The 27895-nt window shown below is 35.1% G+C and overlaps 1 protein-coding gene across 1 annotated transcript; it reads left to right on the top strand.

Moving 5' to 3' along the window:
• Nucleotides 1–155: 155 nt before the first annotated feature.
• LOC149806818 (TATA box-binding protein-like 1) lies at nucleotides 156–27885 on the top strand. Its single transcript, XM_089958118.1, has 5 exons — nucleotides 156–896; nucleotides 6009–6091; nucleotides 17445–17612; nucleotides 22088–22182; nucleotides 26473–27885. Exons 1-5 carry the CDS (start codon nucleotides 636–638, stop codon nucleotides 26718–26720), a joined length of 855 nt encoding a protein of 284 aa, XP_089814244.1. The 5' UTR covers nucleotides 156–635; the 3' UTR covers nucleotides 26721–27885.
• Nucleotides 27886–27895: the final 10 nt, after the last annotated feature.

Below are 27895 nucleotides of genomic sequence, written 5' to 3'. Positions count from 1 at the left end.
GCAATCCCATAATGCCACAAATCAAATTGATCGGTTTTGAAAAAGACCGGAACTTGCGAAGCTTGCAATAAATAAAAAAAAATCCATAATTTGCAAGTTAAAATTCTTTTGAGAAAACCCATTGCATTGCAAGAGTTGTGTCCCCTGACCAATTCTATTGGTCAAAACGTGCAGAAGACATCATGGCTTAATAGTTGAGAGATCTGTGTTGCAAACGCTGAGTGAATTCGTGAATAGACATCGACTTATTTTTCATAAATTCGTTATTATTGTGACCAGAAGTTTATTGACAGTTTACTTGTTTGCCTGTTGTAGTGATACAATCAAACCATTAGCATGTTCATTTCAATTTGATCGTGATTCATTGACGTGCATTTAGATTTTACCGCATCTTTATTTCAATGCCACCGGCATAAACTCAGATTGACAATATAGTTAATTTTGCTGGCGCAAAAGGTAGTTGTCAGTTGAAAGTATTGTTTATACAGATGAAACAAGCTTGTAAGTGGCATGCAGTTAAACAGAGCATAGGTTGAATAATTTTACAAGGCTGTGGCGACTCGAGAATTTTATGCATAAAGAAGACTGCATATCAGCCATTACAAGTAGAAGGACCAAGTAGTAGATCCTACACAATGTCAGGTGAAACTGTTTTAGCACCAGTAGTGGTCCCACTCAGTGTTGGGGTTATTGGTGAAGTGAGCGGTACTAGTGTTGCCGAGTCTGAACACACTCGAGAGGGGACAATCTCACAGGAAGAAGACCCAGCAGATGCCAGCGAATCATTAGACATCTTCATCAACAATGTTGTCAGCAGTTTCAATGTTCGCTGCCATTTGAATCTAAAAAAGATTGCAATGGAAGGATGTAATGTTGAATATAAAAGGGAAACAGGGGTAAATAATCTTGATACATAATAGTTAATGTCAGATTACTGGGAGTTGGAATATATAAAGAGACCAGTTTTGTAAAAATTAAAATGATTGAATGTCAGAATATTGTCACCCAGATTTTTTGTGTAAAGTTTCAGAACTTCACGCCTTGTTAAATTTTCCTGTTTGTAAAGAATTTCATACAACACTAACATTAATGAGAAAAGACTGTTACTTTCTTGCACCTGTTAGTCTTTTAGTCCTGCTCTTGAACATGTTAGCATTATATTTTAATGCATCAGAAAGAAATTATATAGTGTGAAAATTCAAGTTGAAATGCATGATCTACAAAGGGCTTGAAAAATTCCACAAAGCTGTTTGTCGTGATAAGTGATACAAAAATGAGTAGCATTTTTTAATACTAATTAGCAAGAAATAATTGCAAAATGTGTCTCACACCATGCAGGGTGGGTAGCAATATAATATCTGTAATTTTCACAGTACCGTTTTAAAATGTGGAATCCATTTTTGTAAACGAGTTTTACCAGTAAGGTAGAATTCATTCTTTTCAGACGTGTTGCAAATAAGATAGAGAAAGACATTCACCTTGACCTAAAAGGCATGAAAATTCCATACATATCTTTAATGGCAATTCAGTTGTGCCATCAAAGTGTAGTTTAACAAATTTACACAACAGATTGTCTCTAGGAAACAAAATTTAAAAAACCTTTTGTAAAGTCTGAATCCACAGTATAATTTGTTACCACTGTTAATCATATGATAAGTTAGACTGTGACCTTATTATCTGCAATCCCTATTTTTCATAGTGAAACCTAGCTATGATTCATTTTAAACAATGTAATCTGCCACACAATTCATTAATCTAACATTCATTATACTTGTTGAAAGTTGGTGTTTTAAACCTCTAAGTTTTGTTGCCATTGATATGCCTTTTCTTGTCTGAAGGAGTAATTTAGTAGAGTATACATATGACAATGTTTTGTGAAAAATGACCTTTATTAAAAAATAGTATTAAATAGCTTATATAATTAAAAAACCAGTGTTTTAGCAAAAAAATTAAAAAAATTCTGGTTACATTTTGTATTCCTTTTGCTTTTAGACACAAATGCACATGCATCATTAATCATTGGTTACATGTATCAGTTTATACAGTGAGTCATATGTTTTGAACAATATTACTGTCATTTGTATATTTTTAACTATATCATGGCATTTCTAATCTGTACTGGTATGTTCCATTGTGAAATACTGGAATACATGTATTGGGAACTTCTTTGGAATAATTCCTTATTTGGTTGGCAATTTTATAATGTTGTGTAGTCTCAGATATAAGGTGGAGAGTATTACATGACTACCTGTGCTGGAATAATGACTGATAATAGGAGCAGTTTATTGATATCTTGTCAAGGAATTTAGCTTTTCCTTTTTAAAAAAATATGTCTAGTAGTAATTAAGTCTTTAATAGATAATACTTAATTCATCAGCAAAGTTTTCTCTGATTTCTGAATTAACCTGAATGCTTTTTTAAAAACCATGTTAGCTTTACCATATTTTTCTTCTTGTGAAGTACACGGCACTGTATTGTGAATAGGGTTGTATGTAACTATTATAAAATAGTTTCCTTTGCCTTTATGAAAGATGATATCTGATATCTGGTCTTACTGGGAAGCAGAAAACTTCTGTGATGGATTAATATTTGCAAAAACACCAAGTACTCTATCATGACTGAATATTTGCAAGTTTATATCCATTCATTTTAGAAATGGTTCATCAAGTGCTTTGATGATCTGTTATTCTGTTGTTGTGTCATGTTGAGACCATTCATATTTTATGGTTGTGTGTATTATGTATGATGCTATTGTTTGTGTGATACATGTCAAGTTTATTTAGGGAAGCCTGATGAGAAATTTTCAATTAATGCCTGGATTTCTCATAATGCCTCATTCTGCATTGAGATCTGTTGATGAAATTGTCTTCCAATGAAAGAAGTATGTTATTACTAAACAGTAATGGACCTAAAATTGAGCCTTATGGGACTTGTTTTTGATTCAGACAGAATTTCATTTGTGTATGTTGTATTCTCTCATTATGTGCCATAATTGTGTTTCCCCAAGGAATCAAAAACAAGCATGGTAATTATCCTCCCAGAGTTCCCCAGATTCTGAAATCCTAGAAGAGTTTTGGAATTTAAAATATAAACTTCAAGGGCATTGAAAAGTCATGGAATTTCTCCAAACTTAAAGTTTTGGCAGAGTCATGGAATTTCTGACAATGGATTTAAAAAAAATTATAACAGTTAATTTCATGAAGTGCCAAGCACTGATTAAAAAAAAACTTGTTTCAAACATGATGATTAATTTACTTGACAATGCAGGATATTATGGTCCTTGAGATTTGTGAAAGGGCTCTGGAAAAATCATGGAATTTGTTAATCCTGCAGGAACCCTGTCCTCCAAGGTGGCACTTTAAGCTCAAAAAAGGACACTTTTTAAACACATATTATTCTCAGAATGGCACCTTATTTCATAACAAATGTGTTTTATTGTTCTTCTTAATAATAATAATAATAATAATCAATATTATAAATAATGTGCTTTGAGAATGGTATTTACATTTCGTAACTATTATTATTATTAAAGTTAAATGAGGACGTTATGAGATTACTGGTAGTTTTCTTGTTAATTAGATAGAACTCCTATTTCTTATTTATTCCCCCCAAAAAGTTGCAAGAGTAAAATTCTTGATATGTTCTTATTTGGTATTGGTTTAATTTAAAAAAAAAAAATTTCATCTTTTCTTCGAAGATGCATCTTTTTCCTTAGCAGAAGAAACATGTACATATGGCAGTAATGCTTAATATTTGGCTAGGAATAGGCTAAAATTTAAAATCTTACCAATGCTTGTAATAATCATTGACTGCAATGACTTTGTATGACATGCATGCATTTCTTAATTATACTAGGCCTTATATTTATTTTCTTTCATGTGGCCTATAAATTCCTCCAATGAACTATGATTGAATTTATTGAAGGCTGATAGATCATTGTATTTACTTGCATATTAGATGTAGATTTAAAAATATATGTTGTATCCAGTCAGTAACATTTAGTGTACCCTCAGTTTCGTCCTTTTAAAAATTGAGTCTTGTGTTAAAACACCAATTAAGATTTCCTATTCCAGTTTTTTGTTTCAGTGTGGAGCTTAAAATATTTAAGACTGGAAGCTTTTAAAATAATATACAAGAAGTCCTGTAGTTACTGATTTAGCAGATTAGTGGAACACATGCCTGTATATTTAGGGATCTAAAGGTCATCAATCATTGCCATGACAAGCCTCTTTAAGAAAATAATGGTTTCTGTTTGGTTCAAGACTTCTTACCTTTACCAAGGTTCAGGTCATTGAGGCCCATTAGTCAATTCAACAAGTGCCAGTATGTACGTAGAGCACTATTAAATACTGTGTGTGTGTAGAATGTGCTGTTCACTGTACTATTGTTTAACCATGAAGGACATCAATCAGTTGTGCAGTGCAGTTATAACATTGGTAAATTTTCAGTTTAGTCATAAGGATTTAATGACTGACCATGTTAAAATCTTTTCCGAAATTTGCATGAATAGATCCAAGTATTATACCTTGATCAAGTGCTGGAAACCATTAATCAGTTAGGAACACAAGTGCATTTATTTGAAAACGATTCTGTCTTAAGCCTGCTTGGTAAGGTATAACAGTTAATATGTTTTTAAATATGACATAAAATTGTTGTGGACATCAGTTGGGTCAATTTGGATAAATTTGATCTTTAAAATAAAATGTATTAGTAGGTATCTTCCATAAAGCCTGAGTTGTGAATTTGCATTACCGGTACTTTAACAGTTTTCCATATTTTGGGAACAAAGGAGGTTGCAACACAAAATTTTATTATAAATGATGTCCTCTCAGAAATAACTAAGGTAGCAATATTGATTCAAGAATCTGGATCATTCTCATCAAGTCCTTTGTGTTTGTCAATATTAAGTTTAATGAGACATATTAGAACATAGTTCATCAATATTGGTGGAATAGAAAGAAAACCATACCTTTGTAAGGATGTTTCTTGTGCAAATCTTGTCCTGTTTATGATAGATGTTTTAGTTTCTAGTTTCTTATTTTTTGGGATATGTTCATATAGAATAATTATATGCATTTGCATTATCAGTATTTACATTTACCAGAAGCCAGTGAATTTTATTCAATTGAATTTTTAAATTTTCCTCCAGTAGTTCAGTTTCAATTAGAATTTGAGTTACTCATTATTATGAAGCCTTGATTGATAATAAGTAGTTTTTGCTTCTTTAATCCTTTTTAATACTATATTTCTTCATACTTTATATTGCACATGAATTCCAGTATTAAAGTGGTCTTGTTTTTTCAGGGCATCTTTCAGTTCGTTTGGACTCTGCAGTTAGGTTGGACTTGTGCTTTACCCATCTTATTTTACATAGATGCATGTTTAGAGACTAAGGTACATCCATAAATAATTTAGACCTTGTCCTCAGAATTCATAGGCCTTGTCCTCAGAATTCATCACATCATCAAATTTGGATTATATCCATGGGACATGATTTAGATCATCAAGAAATTGTCCTTTATTCAAGGTTTGAATGACCTATAAGCGATTGTTTTGTGTACATTGTTCCTGTGAGCCTAGCTTGTATTTTACCTTTCTTATGAGAAAAGTAGGGTAGTAGTCGCTCAGAAAATATTTAGTACTTCAGCATTTGTGATGTTGTCTTGATTGGTGGGTTGGTATTAATTTGTTAAAGTGTTTAATATTCCATTAACTCGTGTGTTTTCATTTACAAGCTGGATAGTATCCAATGTTTCAGTAAGTCACACCCCATTTTTTTGTTTTGTTTTTTGCTTTGTTTTTATCAGAGTACTGAGTTGGTCTTTATTTACATCACGTAGTGTACAAGCTTTCCATCTCTTGAGCAAAACCAGTTTTAATTTGTATATCAAAAATATCATTCCAGATTGCTATTGAGGAAGACAAATTCTAAATGAATCCAGCTCAGTGGAATATTGACCACAGCTGTAATGAAATTGTCTTAGTATTAAATTTTCTTTCTGTTTTAGATGCTGAATATGAAAATTAGAAACCCATTAACAACAGCCAGTATTTGGTCCTCAGGAAAAATTACAGTCACTGGAGCTAGAAGGTTTGTTACCTCTTTATTACAGTGAAGTCTTATTAAATTGAAAGTTAACTGATGTGATTAATCAAAAGCAAGACTCGAAACAGAGTTTAAGGATGAGGAGTCCTGGACTTTTCACTCCTTGGCTTCACTATACAAGTTCCTCACTTTAAAAAGGATGGAAGGGAAAGTGAAAAAAAGTACATGATCGTTAAATTTTCAGTATCATAAGATGGCATTAGAGAGAAAGTATTTCTCAGTAATTGTCCCAAAAACTTTAAATCATACTGTACCATCTGCAAACTAGTTTTCCAGTGAGTTTTGTTACATTTTACTGGTCTTTAGCTTAACAAATGTATGTGTGGCATTCTAATTTATTGAAGTCTTCAAGTACAGCACATGACACCTCTGTTATTTTGATGCTTCATTCACTGTTTCATTGTATGGAACTGTACTGCTTTGCTGTCATCATTTTTCACACCAATTTCGAGTGTATTCTCAGCAGCATATGGGATTGTCTTGTTTGCATAGCATGGCGTTTCTCGACAGCAATGAAATGATCTGGGTTAAATTCGTGACAGCTAAAGGCCAATATCTGCAAGCCAGTATTTCCATTCTGAGTGAAAAGATTTTGCTTTCAAACAGTCTTAACCACTCACAAATTCATTTTGATTTACCATCTGATTCCGCTTTTTAAATCATGAGAACTCTTCCTCCCACTCAGGTTTCTAAGTTTTCATGTTTGTAGTTCTGTCGCCATTTTAAATCCACATCCTTCACCACACTTGAGAACAATTCAGCATAAATTATACATTCTGGGTTTGAGTTCTTGTTGTCTTCTCCTATGCTTTCACATTCCTCTTTTTTTGCCTTTTCAATGTGTTGAAAGTAGCACTTATTATTATAATTATTATTATTGTTATTGTTTGTGAATATTAATGATTAGATAGGAGTATCCAACTCAGAATTGGAAACATCTTTGATTACTCTCATGATTTATATACATGTTATTGTTGTCAGACCTGCCAACCCTAACAATTTTGCCGTAAGTCATACATAATGTGAGTCTTACGAAAATGACCAACAAGATACGGACTTTAACTCATTCGGCCCCAAAGGTTTTTGTCGTTTTTGCCTGAAATGTGCGTAGGAAAGACATTTGGGGGGTTATTTCTGAATACATTGGCTTTCAACAGATTTTCCATTGGTTATTTTGCTTGCACATTAAAACAGAAGGGTAAAAGTTGGATTTTTAAAAATAAAAAAATTGTGCTTAATGGACCTATCATTTTTGTAATTTATTCCAAATGCCCACCTTATCCTAGTTTTTGCAAAGGATCGGTTAATGCAGAATAATAGTGATAACTATGGAAATGAGTGTTGCAGTAAAATCCAGATAATTGGCTCATTCATGTTTAATTTGGATTCAGGTTTCATATGAAATTGCTCTAGATTGGACATATCCTTTAATGTGAAGTGTCTGCGTGATTAAACTGCTGATTATAGATCTTTTTAAAAATGGTGTCTAGCAAGCAATATGCGTTGAAGACAAAATGGAAAGTATATTCAGTGTAGAAGAATAAAAAGGAATAATCAGATTTATTTTTGAAAAAGCAGGAAGTGATACAGTTATGTTTATTGGACATGTGCCAGTTTGATTACATCTCGTGGCGGGAGGTACGATTGCTGGTGCTGTCATGTGAAATTAAAAAAATTCAAAGCATTATGTCAAATTGAGAGATAGCAACAATCCATTGAGCTGCATAGGTTTGTAACTGAAATTTGTGCGGCTGTACTAGTGGGAAATAAGGTCAATGTGTACTTTACAAACTTTTCGTATGAACATAATGTTTATCGGTGCTGCATCAGTTTTGAAATAAACATTTCTAACTTTACAATAGCAGTACATTACAACTTGTTATACCTTACTGAAAACTGGTCAAGGTTATGGAAAAATATAAATTGCTTTATGCATACAGTCTTGTTAGGGTTGGTAGGTCTGTATCATCATGAATTGAAACACTTAAAATTATAAAGGGCATCATATATTTGCTGAATAATTGCAGGTGCTTAAATACAAAATGTATAGAACATATGTTTCTTTGAAGTCATCACATAAGAGAAGGATTGGGAGTGTCATGGGGAAAATGTAGTGTGTCACTGGGATGCATTACACATAGAAACAATGCATCCACTCAGAATTTCATCTGTATTTATTGCCTGTAAGCTCAGGTCCCTGACAGCCCTCCCCAGTATGCAAACAGATGCAGAAAGTGTCTCAATCAGTATAATTTGCAGCTGTTCATGCATATGAAGAACACAACATCTCATTATCATTAAAAAAAAGAACTACGTCAAGCATTATTGCCCTGCAGCACCCTTTTTATATGCCTGCCATAATGCAGAGTGTATTATGTTAATAGGCTTTTTGTCCATCTGACCGATTTTGTTTTTGCACAATAACGTAAGTTTTTCACCATCAGCAATTATCAAATTTGTGGATTGCTTGCACCAGAGTTAAGGAAAAAGCCTATTGATTTGGGTCTTAAAAGCCAAATATAAATGAGAGAAGAAAAAGGCTCCTGCAAAATAACAACAGTTCTATATCTGGACCAAACTACGGATAACTTGCACTTGGGTAAGGAGGATGCTCATCAGTTTTGGTCCAAAGGTCAAGGTCACTGAAAGAAACAAAATGGTTTCCATGCAAAAACATTGCTTCTGCATCAAAGACCTATACCAAACTTTGTGGATGGCATGCACTTGGCAGAATTAATCTTGTTGATCTGATGTCAGATAGTCAAAGGTAAAGGCCATGGTGACTGAAAAATGGAAAATGGTTTCTGTACACAAATTTAATTATGTTCCTGACCATATCCTACTTCACCAACATTTGTTCAGTGGCATACAATTTGGGCAAGAAAGATGCCGTTTGATTTTGGGGCTAAAGGCTGGGGCTTTGTGACTGAATTAAGAACATGATTTTGCATAATAACTTTAGCTCTAGACCAGAGTACTTTGACCGAGGTTTGTTGCAAGTATGTATGCCTTTTGATTTTGGCTTCAGACAAATCAAGTCAAAATCATTGTGGCTCAAAGAAAAACAGGTTTTTCAGAATAATTTTGTTATTGAGTAATTTTTTGGATCCAACATTAGACATGGATTATAAAGAAACCTGATAATATAGATTCTGGTAGATTCTCAGTCATAGTAAGTCTAATAAGAAAATAATGTTTACTGCACAGTAAGCTTCCTGGTAGTTCAGAGCACATATATTAACTAAAGGTATTGGTTATTGAGGCTTGGTGGTCAGTAAAAGCAAGAGTCAGCCATTCCCTCTAGTACATACAAATGGTACTACTAAAATCACTAATTTCGCATATAATGAACTATGAATTTTTTCGTTTCACATTGTTTGTTTTTTTGTTTGTTCTTTTAGCACTTTAATACATTATTGACTAGATCACATTGAGGGAATATTCTTCATCAACAACCATGTTGTAAAAAAGTTGGTCACAGTGGCCTAATTTGTATGGTGATATTTTATTCACCTAGACACATGTACAAAGTTGCATGACTGTGGTCAGTAATACCTTGGAAACAAAGTTGCATGACTGTGGTCAGTAATACCTTGGAAAATGACTTAAACAAAACTTAAGCATATGAAATGTAGGTGACATTGAATATATTTTGCTATTGTTGCATTGTACTTGCCAAGAGACATCTACACATAAAGTTCTGTACTCTTTAATGCCTGAGAAACTGACTTTAACACAACACTTGACTGAAGTCACAGAAACGTGAAATATGCCCAAGAAACTGAACCAAGCACAAAACTAAATTGACAGTAAGCTCTGATGGATGTAAGGATGTTGAAAGAAAGGCAGACACTACATTCTTTCCATGGGTATTGATAAAAAAAATCAAATGGTATTCCAGGCTAGATGCAAATTATTTTTTTACGAAGTCAAGAGACTCCAAAAATCCTGAACTATTTGTTGTGGCCATCTTGAAAAAATTGTTATCTCTACTTCTCCCAAATGGATGGTTACACCAACATGAGGTTTTCACCAATATACTTCCTGTAATACCTAGTTTGTAATAAATGAAAATGGTGCCATTCAATGTGATGGACACAAAAACCTATTTTCTTGCAAATCTTGCTGTCACTACTTCCCCTGAGCAGATGGTCATATTAACATGGGATTTTTACCAAAAGACTTCTAATGATGTCTACTTGGTTCTCAATGAAAATGGTGTCAATCTGATATCCAATATATCTACCAAAATATCAAATTTGAAAATCGTGTCATTAAGGAAGAATATCCAAGATGTCTGACCCGTTAGGTGTGGTCTGCCTGTCTGTTGGGTCTTTCTGTTGACTTTGGGTTTTGAGGCAGGGGCCAGGCAGGGTTCTACTAATTAAAACACTAAGTCATATTGTAATTTACTGTTTTCTGTTCACCTCTCCAGATTCTACACTAATGTTTATCTACATTATTTTTTACTATATTTGTCCGCTCAGAATATATGTCTATCACTCCATTATGTCTATTAGGTATCCCTTCTCTTAACTCCCTTCTTGTATATCTCTTTCTGATTCTTTTTTCCAACTATCTTATCTTTGCTGTCCCTTTTTCTTTCGCTTTCTTTCTCTGCCCTCTTTCTGTTTTTCTTTCTGCTCTCTGCTCTTCTGCTTTCTCTTCTACTGCAGACTGTATCTTGTATCTATCTATATACACATATCATAATCCCACACCCTTTCCCAACATTCAGAATATGATTGGCTAACCATTACTAGACAAATGATAGCTCCCTTCCCCCCAGATCATGCTATAACTAAATGGTGCTGAAACAGTAGGAATATGATCCATTTATTAGGATATGTCGTGATGCTGACGACAGGCCATATGTTCTCCTCATCCGTTTCATAAGATTCATTATCAAAGGAAACAGGGCAGATGTGGGATTACCAAGACACCTCTCAGAAGAGACAAAATGGAACAGATAATCCCGAAACAGTATAATGAGCTATCACTTATTGTGACTTCAGTCGAGCCAGTGCTTTCTCCCGATATAGTTTCTTCATTTCCATTCTGCATTGGGTATGTAATGAGAGATGCAGATGTGTGGTCATTAGATATGCCAAAATTTTAAGAAACTTCTATCAGGTACCCGATCCTAACAGTTGGTTACACGGGTACCTGATCAAAAGGAAATTGTATTAAATGTGAACCTAAACTGCTTTATTGTTTATTGCAAACCCCAAGAAAGGTATAAGCATACTAAAAAAGCATAATCTGAGCATAAAAGGGCAGTCTATATATTACATGCCATAATTAATAATTAATTGTAAAACATATCTTTTTTTGCTACTTGGACAGGCATACATAATCGAATGTCTGAGCTAAGCATCAGTACCAAATATATTACACTATGCAAATCGTGAAATCTAGCTTGAAATATCAGCGTTAATTCTTAAATAGGTCACGTGGGAAAGGAGAAAAGTGTCCTTCTTTGTATTATTATATATTACATGTATGACAAGTAACTTGTAAACAATGATATGTGCCCCTGTGATCATGAATCTGATCACAACACGAGTCTTGAGCTGTAATCATTATTCGTTCTCTCAGACTGAACTGGAGACATTTTTATAAGGATTACCCGAGTACTCAGGTACCTGTTGACATCTTTAGTGTTCGTTCAACTAGACAGTAAATGAGGTTTACCACCTTTTTCCTTCTGGGTCTTCGGACATGAGGATATGATATAGAGATGATTTTGGGGCACAGAAAAAAGTTGATCCTCTGTTTCTTTGAACATGATCATGGTAAGGGGTATAGCCCATTGTCTAGAGGCAGCCAATACATTCAAGGGGATGTCCAGCCCTATGGGTACTGATTTCATCTGGTAGTTACAGGGTTCACTTGCCTGATTGGACACTTAATACTTTGGGAACATTTCATTAGGGATGACCACTATGGCCCTGATCTCACATCCCAGTCAAGACAATAAAAACTATGGAACTTAAGGTTAACACCTTAGTTACCATAGCTTTGCATGCCTACCGTTATCATAATAAAGGCAGGTGTCTTTGTTTCTAGCTGACTACTATAGACTTATGAAGACCTTAGCAAACATAGCAGTTAATTTGTTCTCACTGTTGATGGTGATGTTAGCTGAACTACTCAACCTATGCATGGATGCCACCATTGATTCTTCTGTGATCTTGCTGATCACAGAAGAGAACTATTGAGGGTAGCTCCACTGGATTTTAGAAATCAGTGGTAATGGTCATTGGCCTTGGTTTCAGGCAGGCTATGTGACAAGGTTGTTGTCTCGGCTGAGTCACTCCTCTTCTGCCAAGACTTACTCTTGATTACATCCAAGTTAGACTGAATTGCTTTTTAGATGCCTTGTTGGACATACTAAATAATTCTTATGACCACCCAAAATAAGAGGGAGTTTCTGGTTTGCGTCTGGGATCCTCCACCTCAGTTTACAACCCCAATTTTTTTTCTGATCAGACCAATATGGAATCCTTATGGGAAGAGGGGGTTAAAGACTCAAACTCAGCATTTTATTCATAGATCTTCCTGGTTTCAGAAAAATTGGGGAAACTTAAGTCTTCAGGCAGCTGTAGAAAAATATTTTGAATTCTACCATCAGTGGCATGTTCCCCACTGCCAGATGCAAGCGCAGCATACAAGATCAATGCTTCATTTGATGACAGCCCGAATGACATATCCGTTCTTAAGAATTTTATGATTGTGAAAAAAATCAGTCACATAGCAGATAAGATCGGCAATCCATTTAATAATAAGGCCTTTTTTTGGCAAGTATGTTTCCTTCACCTTTTTCTGCATATTGTACATGTCATATGGATTTTCCCAGATTTGACAAAGATTCACTGCCATCACCGTGTCTTCCCCACTCTACTACAAGATGGAGAAACAAACCTATTCTAATCCATAGCATGTACCTTTGTGCTAGGGATGATCAAGATAAGCTTCTAAGCCCAGTTAAGTTCATCTAAAATCATCTGAGTAAAGAAATGGTTGGGAACATCTCTTCATCTCTTTCAGAGGTACTTCTGACACCTTAACAACCACCATATCAAGGTGGATTAGTTTGACTGTTGAAAGAGCCTATCACTCTCTTACTGAAAAAGATCTTTCTTTCGTGAGAATCAGATCACATGTGGTTAGAGATGTTGCTGCATCAAAGGTCTTTATTACTGTATATACTAGCGTATAAGCCAGTTCACATATAAGCCACCCCCCAGACTGAACAGGTATAAACACTAAAAAGTGCATGACCTGCATATAAGCCGACTTAAAAGCATCTCAAGATGTACAAGGTAAGTTCTAAATGCATTTATTAAGGCAAGCATGTATTTGAAAAAAATTACATGTATACTTATCTCGAGGTTGGCGTGCATGATTATTAAAAAGAAATGGTATAAACTTGTTTGAAAAGTAATTTATTTAATTTTCTGTTTTCTTATTGTTTCTGCCTAATTTAGATTTGTGTGTAATTGATCTAACGATGACATGAATTTAGCAATTGTGAGTTCTTGTAACACTGCCTCTCCCATTTGACTTGATTTGTGGGTCAGTGGTTCTTCCCCGGGAAAACCCGGGCTCTTCCTCCACCATTAATACTAGCCGCCATACATAGCCTATCCTGTGCTGAAAAATGGTGTTAAACCCAACAACAACAACAACAGTTTGACTTGATTATTTTGTTTATGAATCATTGCGTTGGACATTTTATATCAGTGCAACGGTAATTACGTTTTTACTTTGTTTTGAAATTGTAAATACCGTAACTCATTAAAATGTAATCCTAGTATGACAACACAATGAACAAACAATACGGTTCGATTCAACACTCGCAGTTAGGCTCCTGAATGTATTTACATAATGGCGCCACCACATGTACATTGTAGGTTTGATAAGGTGCTGAATTAAATACATCCCTTGGAGTCAAATCATAGGCACCATTGTGCTCAACTTTTATGATATCTCCAAAATACAACAATAAAGTTTTGGAAATAATGCTTCGAAAATTATGCTAATACCGTTAAAGCTGAGTTGTAGTTTGCTTTGATGTAAACGACCTTACACCATACCAGTCAGCTTTCACACCGGGAGGGAAAAAAAAGATTTTTGGGGTTGCTCCACGCCTACCTGCTGATTTCATAATATCTTCCGATTTTTGCAGAGAACTCCTGATTACTACATTATGTCTTTGATTTTCATTTCTTCTAAACAAGAAAAGTCCTACATGTTCTGTTGTATCACCTGTGAATTATTGTTGTGACAAAATAATTATTTTAATATAAAGAATTCACTTCTTCACTAAATAGATAGTTCAGTTTAAACATTGTTCACAGAAATTAATGATTTGATTTTATAACCTTTACAATAATACAAAAATGCAAAAAATAAACCACAACAAAAAAATCATCCACAATTAATTTCAATCCCAAGAATGATCACCATGAATGCTGTAACTCCATATGCTATAGCTCCATTCCCACGTAAGAAACTTGCACGAGTGAACACCTGGCATTTTTATACCATATATACCAATGTGAAACTGGTTTAGTTACCGGTCAAAATTCCCTCTTATCAGAAGCCATTTTCAGGGTTTTAATGATTAACTGGCATGTACTGCTATCGCAAAACGAAAGACAAATTTGCCGACTATCAGCATAGGAGACGCTGAAACATCAAGCTTTCCATTGTATGGAAAGTTACGTTTGTTCAGCTAAAACACGTAACGAAAATTGATTGATGTTGATCTTAGTTGATCTCTATGAGAATTTTAGCCTTTATTATTACCATTCTTCGTGAACATGTAAATTTATGATGGTTATGTGCCTTGAACAAATAAATGTGCGTACCTTTTTAAAAATATTACCTCAATTTATAGGATCACTTATTTCATTGAGAATGAGTAATTCATGAGCACGTGATTCAACGTAAATGAAACAGCTATTAAGAACTTGCTGAAATGTTATCTGGAAGAATGCAATTTGGTCGAAACAATGAATAGATCAAAATCTGCATCTATTTTTGGGAATAAGTAAGGATTTAAGTGACGCTGTGCACGCTTTGCACTGTGTAAGTACTGTACAATATAGTTCAGCATGATCTCCCTGGTAAACTCAACCGGCCCACGAATTATGAAGCCTGTATTTACCTTTATTTAACTTCGTGTTGGAGAAATCAGAAAATATGCACATGCAAAATAATAACAAAATCAATCATAGTACTTTATAACATTATAATAAATGTAGGGTCACTGAAAGTTGCTTGTTTTTTTTACATGCCTATGTCTTAGGACACTGAAAAAATTATTGTTCATGTCCCAAGATTTACAGCCATTACAGTAGTCAACAAAAAGACCTAAAAACTGTCAAGTTGCACATTGGCCCACGAATAAGCCGACCCCCCACTTCTTCCAGGCCTTTATTTTTTCCTAACTTATTTGGCTTATATGCGAGTATATACGGTAATCATTACTTTCTGGATGATATGAAAACCACCCGGTGGTTTTCTCTTACAACCTTCTCATTCTACCTCCGTTTGATAACTGACCAAAGTGAGGGTATTTATACATTGGGACTGCATGTGTTTCCCTAGCAAGTTGTCAGAATGTCCAGGGTTCTTATGGTCTTTGAAGGTCTTTGACAGTTTTGGGAAAAATGAGGTAGCATTTTCAAGACCTTGATAGTTTGGGAAAATCAAGCAGATTACTCTGAGGTCTTTAAAAGTCTTTGAAAATTGAAATAAACCCAAATTTTTTCAAACAGCAACTATAATAATGCATTTAAAGCAGGGGCCCCGAGTGGCCGAGTGGTCTAAAGCGTTCGCCGTTACGGATCACTGCCATCTCACCTCTGTCTGCGCCGGTTCGAGTCTCAGATTCAGCCAATGTAGATATGTGAGAAAGCATGCCAGTAGCTTCTCGTGGGTCGGTGGTTCTTTCCGGGGTTTTCCCGGTTTCTTCCTCCACCATTAATACTGGCCGCCATATATGGCCTATTGTGTGCTGAAAAATGGCGTTAAACCCCACAACAACAACAACAACAACAACAGCATTTAAAGCAGTGCTGATGTCTGAGAACTATTTATTTTGTATTAAATCTGATGTATAAGTTACATATACCTGAAATAACAATGAATGTTAACCTATCTTCCAGATCATTATGAAGCAATTTTAGGAAATTATAGTTTTAATTTCATCATTAAACAATATTGTAGTAGTTTGCATTCATTGTTTTCTCTTGGGGCTCTGATACTTATGTGGAAGGGTACTCCAATTTAGAGGTAAGATAGCACTGATTCGCACACTTTTCTATACATTATTGTTCCAGTCTGACTATCTTGTACTAAGCAAAAATGTTACTAGGCTTTGAGTAACATTACTTATACATAATTTGCCATTATATATTTGTTGACATTTTGCACTTTGGTTTGACTGAGAAAACTGCAGGTCACAGACCTCAGACCACCAGTTTTCAGGCCCTGTTAATTATGTAATACTCTCTGGCTATTATTACATTTCTCATCCCCCACTGTACTCCTTTAGTCTTGGTAAAAGTAAATGAAGGATGATACATGTCAGGGAATTCCATTAGATTTCAAGTTGGAGGGTGAGTTGTCAGAGTTGGTGTGGGATTTGGGGAACCTCCCCCAACTGGGATACAGTTTTTTTTTAAAGTAGCTGAGTGTAAAGTAAAAACAACCAGGTAAATCGCCTGGCTTCTGGTTGATAAGGAAAGCCCTGCATGTATTTTGAATGAACAGAAGTGAGTAGGCATTAGACTGGGAATCGGCTATTTTTGTTCTATACCTCTAATTACTATTTGGAGGGAATATTTACCTTGGACTGGCTACTAGTGCTGGAAAAGGAGTTTGAAAAGTAATAACAGCAGGTAAGTATTACACAGTTAAATTTATAGTTTTACCCCAAAAACTATATTTTACTAGTTTATATCTTTATGTGAAAAGATTGCTATAGCAGATTAATTCCTTTTGTATATAAGTAATCTAGGCAATTTCTTATTTATTGTTCTACCATCAGTTTCAAGAATATATTGCTTACACAGGCATAAGGAAAATACCAAACCCCAATGAGTTTCAACACATGCATATGATTGTGAAAAGTGAGATGTAGTAAATAATAAAATTGACACATCCCCTTTAATTCTGAAAAGACTGTGAGAGATTACTAATTGATATCCAAATATGTTGTATATTTGCTAGTGGAAAATATTCTTTTTGTATATGATTATATATTTTTTTGCAACTTTTTACAGTCTGATACTTGTATGTAAGTCTTGCTGTGTTTTTATTTCAGTGAGATTGATGCCAAAGTGGCTGCCAGGAAATTTGCTCGTATTTTGCAAAAGTTCGGATTCAACGTCAGATTCAGCAATTTCCGCATAGTAAATGTGCTTGGAACCTGTTCGCTTCCATTCACTGTCAAAATTGTAGAATTCTCAGGAAAATATAGAGAAAATGCAAGGTATTTAAATGTATGAGAGTTGGTGGTAGCTATCTGCTAAGTTTTGTTAGGTACAGGGGTCCCCTTCTGCAGCAGGAAAGTGGCCTTATAAGATGGGTAGCCTTTGTAGAGGGGGTTCACACATATGTGAATAATAACTACAAAAAGTATGAAAGGCATAACTAATTTGTATATATTTATTTTTATTTATTTAAAAAAAACACAGGAATATTATCAGGAGAGGGATTCAGTGTGATAAAACCAATATCCATGTTGATTATTTTAAACAATACAAATAATCATCTGTCATGGTGCAAAACTACCTCATCCTTAAAATATGGGCAGAAACATCTGGCTGTAACCATCCCTGTATGCTTGTCGATTCTGTTTTCCCACTCACTGCAGTTGAACTTTTTTATATTGATGATAATTAATTTAATCTTTAACATTAAATTTCTCAAAAGTTATTAAAGTATTCTCCCCTTTTTTTCTTTAGTTGAATTGTGTTCAAAACTGGGAATGTCTGACAATATTTTGTAGTTTCTGTTACAACGTACTTCTTCATTGGCAAGTTATAAGGTGTTCAGTGTTTACAAAGATAGTGAGCTGGTCATGTGATCAACTTTTTTCTTTCCTAGTCTGGTACAGGTTAAGTACATTTTGTAATCTAAGGAGGAAGCAACAATGGTTAACATATCATTTTACTATCTGGTGACCATATCACATTCTGACTTGAACTGAACAGTGCTGTGCTTCTCAGCAGTTTGTTTTTATCATGTTGACAACTATTGGTGGTAATAATAGACTAGTTATCCAAGGGACAAAACCTAATATCTAAGGAACACACAGCAGTAAGGATAATCAGATGGAGTTATGTTATCAGCATGTTGGGACAAATATCATTGTGTTGCATTGAGAAATCATATTTGTTAGTGAGATTTCTACTTATAAACAACCATTATGTACCCACTCTAGGGGTAAATTGTATAGTTTTTGCTCTAGAATGCCAGCCGCTGGTGATGTTAAATGGGTGGATGTCCAAGAGGGGAACTTTTGCAAACAATCTTGTTGGGGCCCTGGGATAAAGTGGGTGGCTGCTGGTGGTGGTGGTAGGCTGTTCAAGGGAGGATGGGGCTACTGTAGAAAAGAAAACCATAGACTTCAACAACAAAAATGTTTCCTAATGCACTTGTTTTAAAATCCGGGTAGGCAGGTTGATTTTTTGTAAACATCATGAATATTTATTGTGATTTTTTTTTTTTATCCATGGGGGGGGGTAATGCTAGGGTCAATAATGAGAATCGGAGACATTTGACTCACTGGAAATACACAGTTTTGTTTTGGCCTAAGAGAAATATATACCAGAGAACTTTTAGGGACATTCTAGAACACTACCTTGAAAACATCACTGTGTTCAGACAACACAACAGCCTGGAGAAATTAGAAATTGGCATCATAACTGCATGTACCATTTTGGTGGTACTATTTTCAGCTTAAATGAATCTCCTTATGAAGTCAGCAGAGAAGATGACCCAGTGACCAAATTTATCTTATGGAGTTTAGCAGCCTTCTACAGTGACCTTCATGGATGATATGACAGTTATATCAAAGTCAGTACTGGAAGGTAGATGGATTTCAGAAGATCTTGGAGACCTGTTAACTGAATTAGGTTCAAGTTCAAGTCATCCAAGTCCAGAAGCCTGATCCTGAAGAAAAGGATGGTGCAGGATAGATGCAGGTTCAAAATTGGAGTGGAAGTGGTACCAACACTAAGTGAGCAACCAGTTAAGAGCCTTGAGAAGAGGTTTAAGGACTCCATGAATGACCATGAGAGTGTGGCAGACATGAACCAACTGGAGGGAATCCATAGACAAGAGTGGGCTACCTGGGAAGAACAAAGCACATATTACCAGGATAATAATAATAATAATGAGGACTTTGTATAGTGCCTGATCTTTAGAAGCTCTAAGCGCTTTACAACATTTGACAACACCTATAACATAAAAACATATATAATGATATGATTACAAAAAACAAACACCATGATGTTGTTGTTGTGGGATTTAATGCCATTTTTCAGCACACAATAGGCTATGCATGGCAGCCAGTATTATTGGTGGATGAAGAACCCTGGAAAACCCCGGGAAGAACCATCGACCCATGAGAAGCTACTGGCAAGGTTTCTCACATACCCACATTGGCCGAATCCTAGACTCGAACCCACGCAGACAGAGGTGAGATGGCAGTGATCCATAACAAAGAGCGCTTTAGACCACTCGGCCACTTGGCCCCCCCCACACACACACACACAATGAAAGTAGAAAGCATGATAAACATGCTGAAAATATTTAAGGTAGGAAACATTATTAGGTCTTTAAGTTTGTTCGTGCAGTCAAAATAAGTGCGTTTTAAGAGCACTCTTGAATGGGATCAATGTGTCGTTGTGTCTAAGGTTAGTGGGCAATTCATTCCACGTTGCTGGGCCCTGGTATGCAAAAGAACGCTGTCCATATGACTTTGTTTTCATAGTGAGAATAATGAGTATACAATTGTCAAAAGAGGAGCATAATTATCTTGCTGGTGTGTACACATGGGTGAGGTCAGATAGGTATGTTGGACTAGAGTCCGTCAGTGAAACGTAGCACAGAGAACAATATTTTGTGTTTGATTCTGGATCAAATGGATAGCCAGCGTGTAGGGTACAGAGCAGTGGGGAGGTGTGCTCTGATCGTGGTACTCTTAAGTATGATCCGAGCAGCTGTGTTTTGAAGTTTCTGGAGTAGATATTGATATTCTACCTTTGGCCTCTTCTGCAATAATAAATCCCAATTGATGGCTGTAGAAGAGGTTGAGAGAATGTTGAAAACATATTGGCAATGATGGATGGGAGTGTCAAGGGGCTTCAGTTGTATTGGCTTGTACAGTATTGGCAGCAAGCTTAAGTTACCACCATCAGTTATCGTCTCTGACAGGTGAGTAAGGCCAGCCAGGTGCTGATGTTGAAGGGCAGTGCAGATGAGAAGGTGATAAAAGCAGCAGTTGAGGCATGGACAGGTACAAAGTGGGTGGCAGCAAAGACAGTTGAAGATTTGAGAATTCAGACTGAGACACAGTGACATGGTATGCATAGTAGCAACTGGAAGAATGGGTCTGGGATGTCTGAAAAGAGCTACATGGGATTGATAATGTTGGAAAGCTGCATGGTTCAGTAAATCATTTCAACATTAGGATGTGTTGATGCCCAGAAAATCAGCCCGCTCTTACACTCAGTGTAAGATGTTCTCCCTACACCAACAAACCACAGGACAGGAGGACTAACTGATGACCCAACTGTAAACTTTGTGGGAGACTTGTAAGGAGCCAGAAAAAAAATACATAAAGTGAAACTTATCAGTTTTGAGACAAAGGCAAAAGACTGAATCAAGAGGCATCCAGACAACAGCACAGGGCAGATGTAAAAGGAAATCTTAAGTTATCAAGGGACATCTTAGCACCATCAGACCTGATATTCTTTTGCATTAAGGAGGTACTGAACAGGACAAAGATTATCCCATAAAAAGAAAGATAGCCATATAATGGACAGTTTTATTTTATTTTGTCTTCACAATTTTTAAAAATTAAATGGACATTGCCATATATAAAATATGCATCAGTATGTTAGGCATCAAATATCAGCAGTGACTTGTTCGCAGATGGCAGCATTTTGGTGTATTGTTTTGTTTCCTTGATCATTTTCCAGGATATTCCTGAGGTTTTACAGTGTGGGATTGTATTCTCGTTTTGCTCTCTAATTCAGATCTTGCCATTGTTTCACTGAATATTTCAAAATTTCTCCTTGAATAGAGATTTTACATTATAATGTGATTTTGTAATTTTATTGTGATTGTCTAAAGTTGTGCTACAATACTGCCACTAATTTTTACAATAATGTTGTAATATTACTATGTTTGTACTATTTTACAAACACATCCAAGTGTCACTGGCAAAATTACAGCTCGTAGAAATTCCATTGACCATTGCCTATCTACTGTTGCTATTTATAAACATGCATCAGTTGAAATGTACAATGAAATGTACCAAATCAGAGGGCACATCTACTCTGTATTAGTTCTCTGTATTGCAGTGAATTGGAAATGGATTTACTTAGAGTATCACAACAATGATATATGATGACATGTCCACCGAGGTTCTATGAATTCATTTTTTTGTGGCATATTTACTGTCAATAATTGTCCCTGCTACTACAAACCATGAATTTTAAGACCCAACAAACAAAATGTTCCTCTGATGAGATAAAAGAACCCATCCTAAATCCATTTTTGTATCTGTTAAATAGCCTTTGTGTGCTAAAGTATGAAAATAAATTTGATATACACCAATTAGTTTCAGAATGTAAATCTGCCACATTACTGTAGTGATTGGGGAAAAAAGCATGAGAGCCCTGCTACATTGCTGAAGATTAATAAATTTAAATTTCTTTTCACCTTTTTTTTCAGTTATGAACCTGAATTACATCCAGGTGTAACTTATAAACTGAAATCACCTAAAGCCACTCTCAAGATATTTTCCACAGGAAGTATTACTGTGACAGGTAAGAAAGTAATAATTATGTCCTCAAATTTATTTTGCAAACATTTTCAGACAAGGGCCCAAGGCTGTTGGCTTTAAAAGTCACTTGCCTAAAATAAAAACCTGATACTATGCTGACACTGTTGAAATTATTGTATTTAAAATATAAAAAAAGGAATATGGATGCTTTAAATTTACTAATTTTCTAGGTATATTTACCACTGAAAATAGTATACCACAGAAATAAAAGGTGACCATGTCCGTTAAATTTTTGTTAATTTGATCTGATTTTATTAAATGCTGTATATTCTTCAGGTGGTGATGTAAACCAGTACTCAGAATCCAAATAGTTTACACTTGACAGTGTTTTCCAGCAGTATTATGTCTTGCTTTGTTTACTCAAGTTTTCTTTCTTTTTCTCTTAAAGGAATGTTTTCCTTCATGTCCTGGTGTCAATCATTATCTAATTCATCTCATTATTTTCCTTTGACACATCGGATCAGTAGAGTTGATGTAAATGATTTCTCGGAATAATTTGACAAACCCCCATTCGCATTATGCTGTAGAGAGGAATTATAACTTACATGACTTTAATAATTTCAGCATATTCACAAGCGGAATTCTTAATAATTGTGGATGTCTGTGAGCATGAGATATTTGGCTGCTTGCTTGTCTTAGCTTTGCCTTCAGGTTGATGTTCTATATATATAACATGATATGTTGGGAAGGGTATTCAGAAAACTTGGAATAAATTTGTTTTCAGAATATTGCAAAATCTCCACATGAGTTAGTGTTTTACATGTACAGAAAAGACTCACTCCAGATGTCAATAGAATAGGCAGCTTACAAATCATTGAACATAATGGATTAAAATACTGTATATTCCCTAATTACCCCCCCCCCACTTTTTTTAAGAACAGTAAGTTTAAATGATACAGTGTAAGACCTGTGCTTTCAATACCCGTCTCCTTCAGATCCATGATTACAACAAAATACTGCAGCAGTCTCAGTTGATAACATTATTACAATGTATATGTCACAGGCCCACACGTCATGTTAAACATAATGCAATAGCTGGACAGCAAGTACTAAGACTTAACAGTCCTACTTCAACCAGTTCCAGAGTGGGAAAATGTATTGATAGATTGATTATTTAAATGTGCTGATGTTTACAAAGACTGAATTCAGTGGCAGAATGACCCCCAGATATTATAATAATAATAATAATAATGAGGACTTTGTATAGCGCCTAATCTTTAGAAGCTCTAAGTGCTTACAACATTAGACAACACCTATAAGATAAAAAAATATAATGATATGATTACAAAAACAAACACCTTGAAATCAGAAAACATTAAAAAAAACATGCTGAGAATATTTAAGGTAGGAAACATTATTAGGTCTTTAAGTTTGTTCTTGCAGTCAAAATAAGTGAGTTTTGAGAGCCCTCTTGAATGTGATCACTGTGTCTTTGTGTCTCAGTTCAGTGGGCAATTCATTCCGTGTTGCTGGGCCCAGGTATGCAAAAGAACGCTGTCCATATGACTTTATTTTCATAGTGGGAATCATGAGTATACGATTATCAGAAGAGGAGCACAAGTATCTTGCTGGTGTGTACACATGGGTGAGGTCGAATAGGTATATTGGACTAGAGTCCGACAGTGAAACGTAGCACAGAGAACAAATTTTGTTTTTTATTCTGGATCGAATGGATAGCCAATGTAGGGTACAGAGCAGCAGGGAGGTGTGCTCTGATCGTGGTACTGTAAGTATGATCCGAGCAGCTGTGTTTTTAACTTTTTGAAGTTTCTGGAGCAGATATTGAGATGAACCAGACAGAATTGGTTACAATAGTCCAGTCTTGAAAGTACTAATGAAAACACAAGTGTTTTAGTGGCATCAGCTGAAAGATATTTGCGAATTGAGCTGATGCGTCTCAGCTCAAAATATGCAGCCTTGCATATGTTCATGACATGTTGGTGCATTGTGAGAGTACTGTCCAGAGTAACACCTAGGTTTTGTACTGATTGTGTGAATTTAATGTTGGTGTTGCTGAATGGCCTCAGTTTTATCATCATTCGTCTGCAGCTTGTTACATGTCATCCATGATTTCACATCAGAAATGCACCTCTCTACACCTTGGATGATAGCATCAACTTCAGTTGAGTGGCTAGATTTGTATATTTGGGTGTCATCAGCGTACAGTTGGTGAGACACTGGATGATGATCTATGACACTTGAGAGCGACAGTTTGTACATAATGAAGAGAACAGGTCCAAGAACAGACCCTTGTGGAACACCACAACATAGATCAACTGGGCTGGAGTGTATTCCATTTGCAGATACAATTTTGTGTCCTGTTGACCAAGTAGGACTTGAACCACAATATGTGTGGTCATTATAAGAGTACATCTGTGTAATGTTAAAGATGAAGTAGTAGTTGGGTAGCAAGTTAAAAGACCAGTCCTACTTGATCCAGTTGCTGAGGGGAAAATTTGTTGATCGATTGATCATTTTGACTCTTCTGATGCTTACATTGACTGAATTCAGTAGGAGAAAGACCCCCAAATTTACATGTGGTCATTATAAGAGTACACCAAAAGAACAACTTCAGCTTTCATTATTGTGCTCTCATCAATACTTCCATTTGGAAAATGTAATGTCAGTGGAGGGGGGGTTGTTAATTAGGGAATGTATGGTACAATGTAATTATCTCCATTCCTTTATAGTGAAAAATATATTTATTAGGGTATAAATGGTACAATGTAATTATCTCCATTTCTTTATGGTGAAAAATATATTTATTTTGGATTATATGGTACAGTGTAATTATCATGATTCCTTTATGGTGAAAATGCATTTATTAAGGAATATACAATACAATGTAATTATCTCTATCCATTATAGTGAAAAATACATGTCTTGGAAGCTTGTATTAGTTGATAGATCCCTGCCTTTGCTTAACTATTAAGTGCATAGATGCCGCTTGATATATTTAACTTCTGATGCCCTTTCATATAAGCATAAGCAAAGGACCGTTTATTAGTATTTATCAAATGAGTACAAATTATATTCAGCCAGTGAAATAGAGAGCACAGAAATGGTATTGTTCCCATCACATGCTTTGTTTTGTACACATAGTTTATAGCTTTAGATACATGTGAGCAGATAATTGTCATACAGGTGAGGGACTTAGAAGTGTCCCCCCTCCCAAAATTTGGCTGAACATGAATTTACAAGTGTCTTGCAGTTGCTTCAAAATGACAGTGCTGTTTTTCGCCAACATGCTCTAAGTTTTTTTGCATACATTAGATAACACTTTCAGTTTTACAACCCCAACAGTGACACATTTGAATGTGAAGCAAAATGGTCTAGATGTAAAGGAGTTCCAGTTGTTGGGCTTTCTGTGTTTTGGAGTACTGTGCTGGCTGTCACTACAAGTTTACTTGAAGCCTTTGACTTTCACTCTGTAAAATCTGGCTTCCATGGGTTGACAGTGATAATAACATCTTATGTAGAATAATAAGTGAAAATCCAAAAGCAGATTATGATAATGATCAGTTTTAAAGAAAATCAGACTTAATCTCTGTTTGTTATCAACTCATTATAGATGTAATTTGATGTCATTAGAAAAGAAAGCTATGTTGAACTGTTTTTGTTTTTTATGCCCTGTCACATGGACAATATTCGTTGTCATCTTCACTTTAGTCTGAATTATTTTTATTATGATCAATATTTGCAATGGCTACTGGAGATGACTATAATAGAGCATCATAGAGACAAACTGTGTAATTAATGATTACAAACATTGTTCTTTTTTCTAAACAATTTGAGTGTTTCTGAAGCTGTTCTGTACTTTTCAGTACACAATAAATTTCACCAAAAGTTGAGCAAAGAGGTACATTAAATGTAAAACTAGAACCAAAACATAGGTTGTATAGCGGAAAGAACCAAGGCATTAGATGCCCAGTTTTTAACCAGGACAAAGGTAGAAAAAACTAATACAAAGGTGGTTATAAAATTATTCATAGATGGCTCTTGCTCTATATGCAGGGAACGCTGACAGGAAAAACTAAAACTATCTGTAGATCAAATTATTTGTGAAAAACAGTTTTGCTTATTTAGGAATCATGAAACCCATCTTTCCTGTAACATGGCATTCGAGGAAAACTATTGCTGGAAAAGAGTTTTGTGTATTTTCATGAAAGTCCTTATTCTGAACAAGACAAAAAATTAAGATTCATCAGTTCTGCATGTCATTCTTAAGGCTAATTGACTCCCATCTCACAACCTTTTACATAATTTGTTTCAGCTCCCAGTGTGAACAATGTTAAAGAAGCCATTGACCATGTAATACCTCTAGTTGCAGAATTCAAGGCTGGAGAAGGGGATGTTTCAAGAAAAGTTTTGTTGAAGGAAGCCAGGCTTTTAAAGGAAAAAAAGATCAGACCTCGTACAATTGTTTGTTACCCAGATGATTTTGACAGTGATGATGAATTTGATTCTGATGACGAGTTGAGTGATGAATTTAGTTATGATGATGATAGTGACGATTTTTGACATTACGCAAAATAATTGTACAATGTACAGTAGAAGACATGGCCAGAAAAGCAAACAGCAATAAAAATTAGTGTAATTTTAAAGTAGTAAGATTGATATGATTGAAATCAATTAGGTGAAAGCAGTTGATATTTTGAGTATACATATTCCACACTTTGAGAAAACTACTGTATACTTAGCCAAGAAATGAGAATAAAGTCAACTGCTCTTGTTCATGTTCATGCTAAAGAAAATTTGCTTAGATTACTTAATCTTTTCCTATATATGGCAATGAGTTTTGATAACACAGAATGATAATCTTAGATTCAGTGCTGCTTTTCTTGGCTGTTGTAGGGCCTGTATAGCTTTGGTTGATGCTGCTGTCAAGTCCTTTTTATGATAAAACCAATTTTTGAGTATCTTCTTTAAACTGGGAGACATGTATCACTTTACCAACAGAGGCAATATCAGTGTTAAAATGCTGTGATATGGTTTCGAAAGTCAGATGTCTTCTGCATGTCACTTTACCAAGACAGGCAACATCAGTATTAAGGTAGTGTATTAAAGTTTTGAAAGCCACATGTCTTACATACTAGATGCTTTATTCACTCAAAAGTTACGTAAAATTGTGCTACATGTCTAATAGTAGTAATAGAGTTTTTTGGTGATAATGTGAAAGTAATGTCACATAGACAAACATTAATTTTTGTCATCGTTTGAATTTATATTTTTCTTAGAATAAAGCAATCTTGTCACTTACAGAAACACATGTATATAGTATGTGCAAATATGCTAAATCTTGTGTCTCTCCTACCATAATTTATTAAGCTGATATCGTAAATGCAGCATTCATAATAATGCAGACAGATATGCGATGAATTTTCAGATTCCATTAACATACCTCTGTCTAGAGTGTTTGATCCTCACATGCCTTACTAGTTCAGCGTGCATTATCAACCAGTCACCTACCAGAGTTTTGTTGCCTGGTAGCTTTATGTAAATCATAAAAATTTATACATCATATAACAGTGTAAACATATTTAATTAGCAGTACACATTTTGCAGAAGTGTATTAAGCTCTTGATTAGAAATCTCAGATTTGAAATCTGATGGGCAGAATAAGCTGCTAATGTGTATGTGCCTTCCCATCTCATGGTTGTTCATAACAATAAACAATTAAAGTAAATATTCTGTTG

This window comes from Sinohyriopsis cumingii, chromosome 1, assembly GCF_028554795.1.
Source record: "Sinohyriopsis cumingii isolate HCF-2022 chromosome 1, ASM2855479v2, whole genome shotgun sequence".
Taxonomy (NCBI): Eukaryota; Metazoa; Mollusca; class Bivalvia; order Unionida; family Unionidae; genus Sinohyriopsis; species Sinohyriopsis cumingii.
The sequence above is the reverse complement of the archived record's forward strand: the minus strand, read 5'-3'. Positions and strand labels throughout refer to the sequence as shown.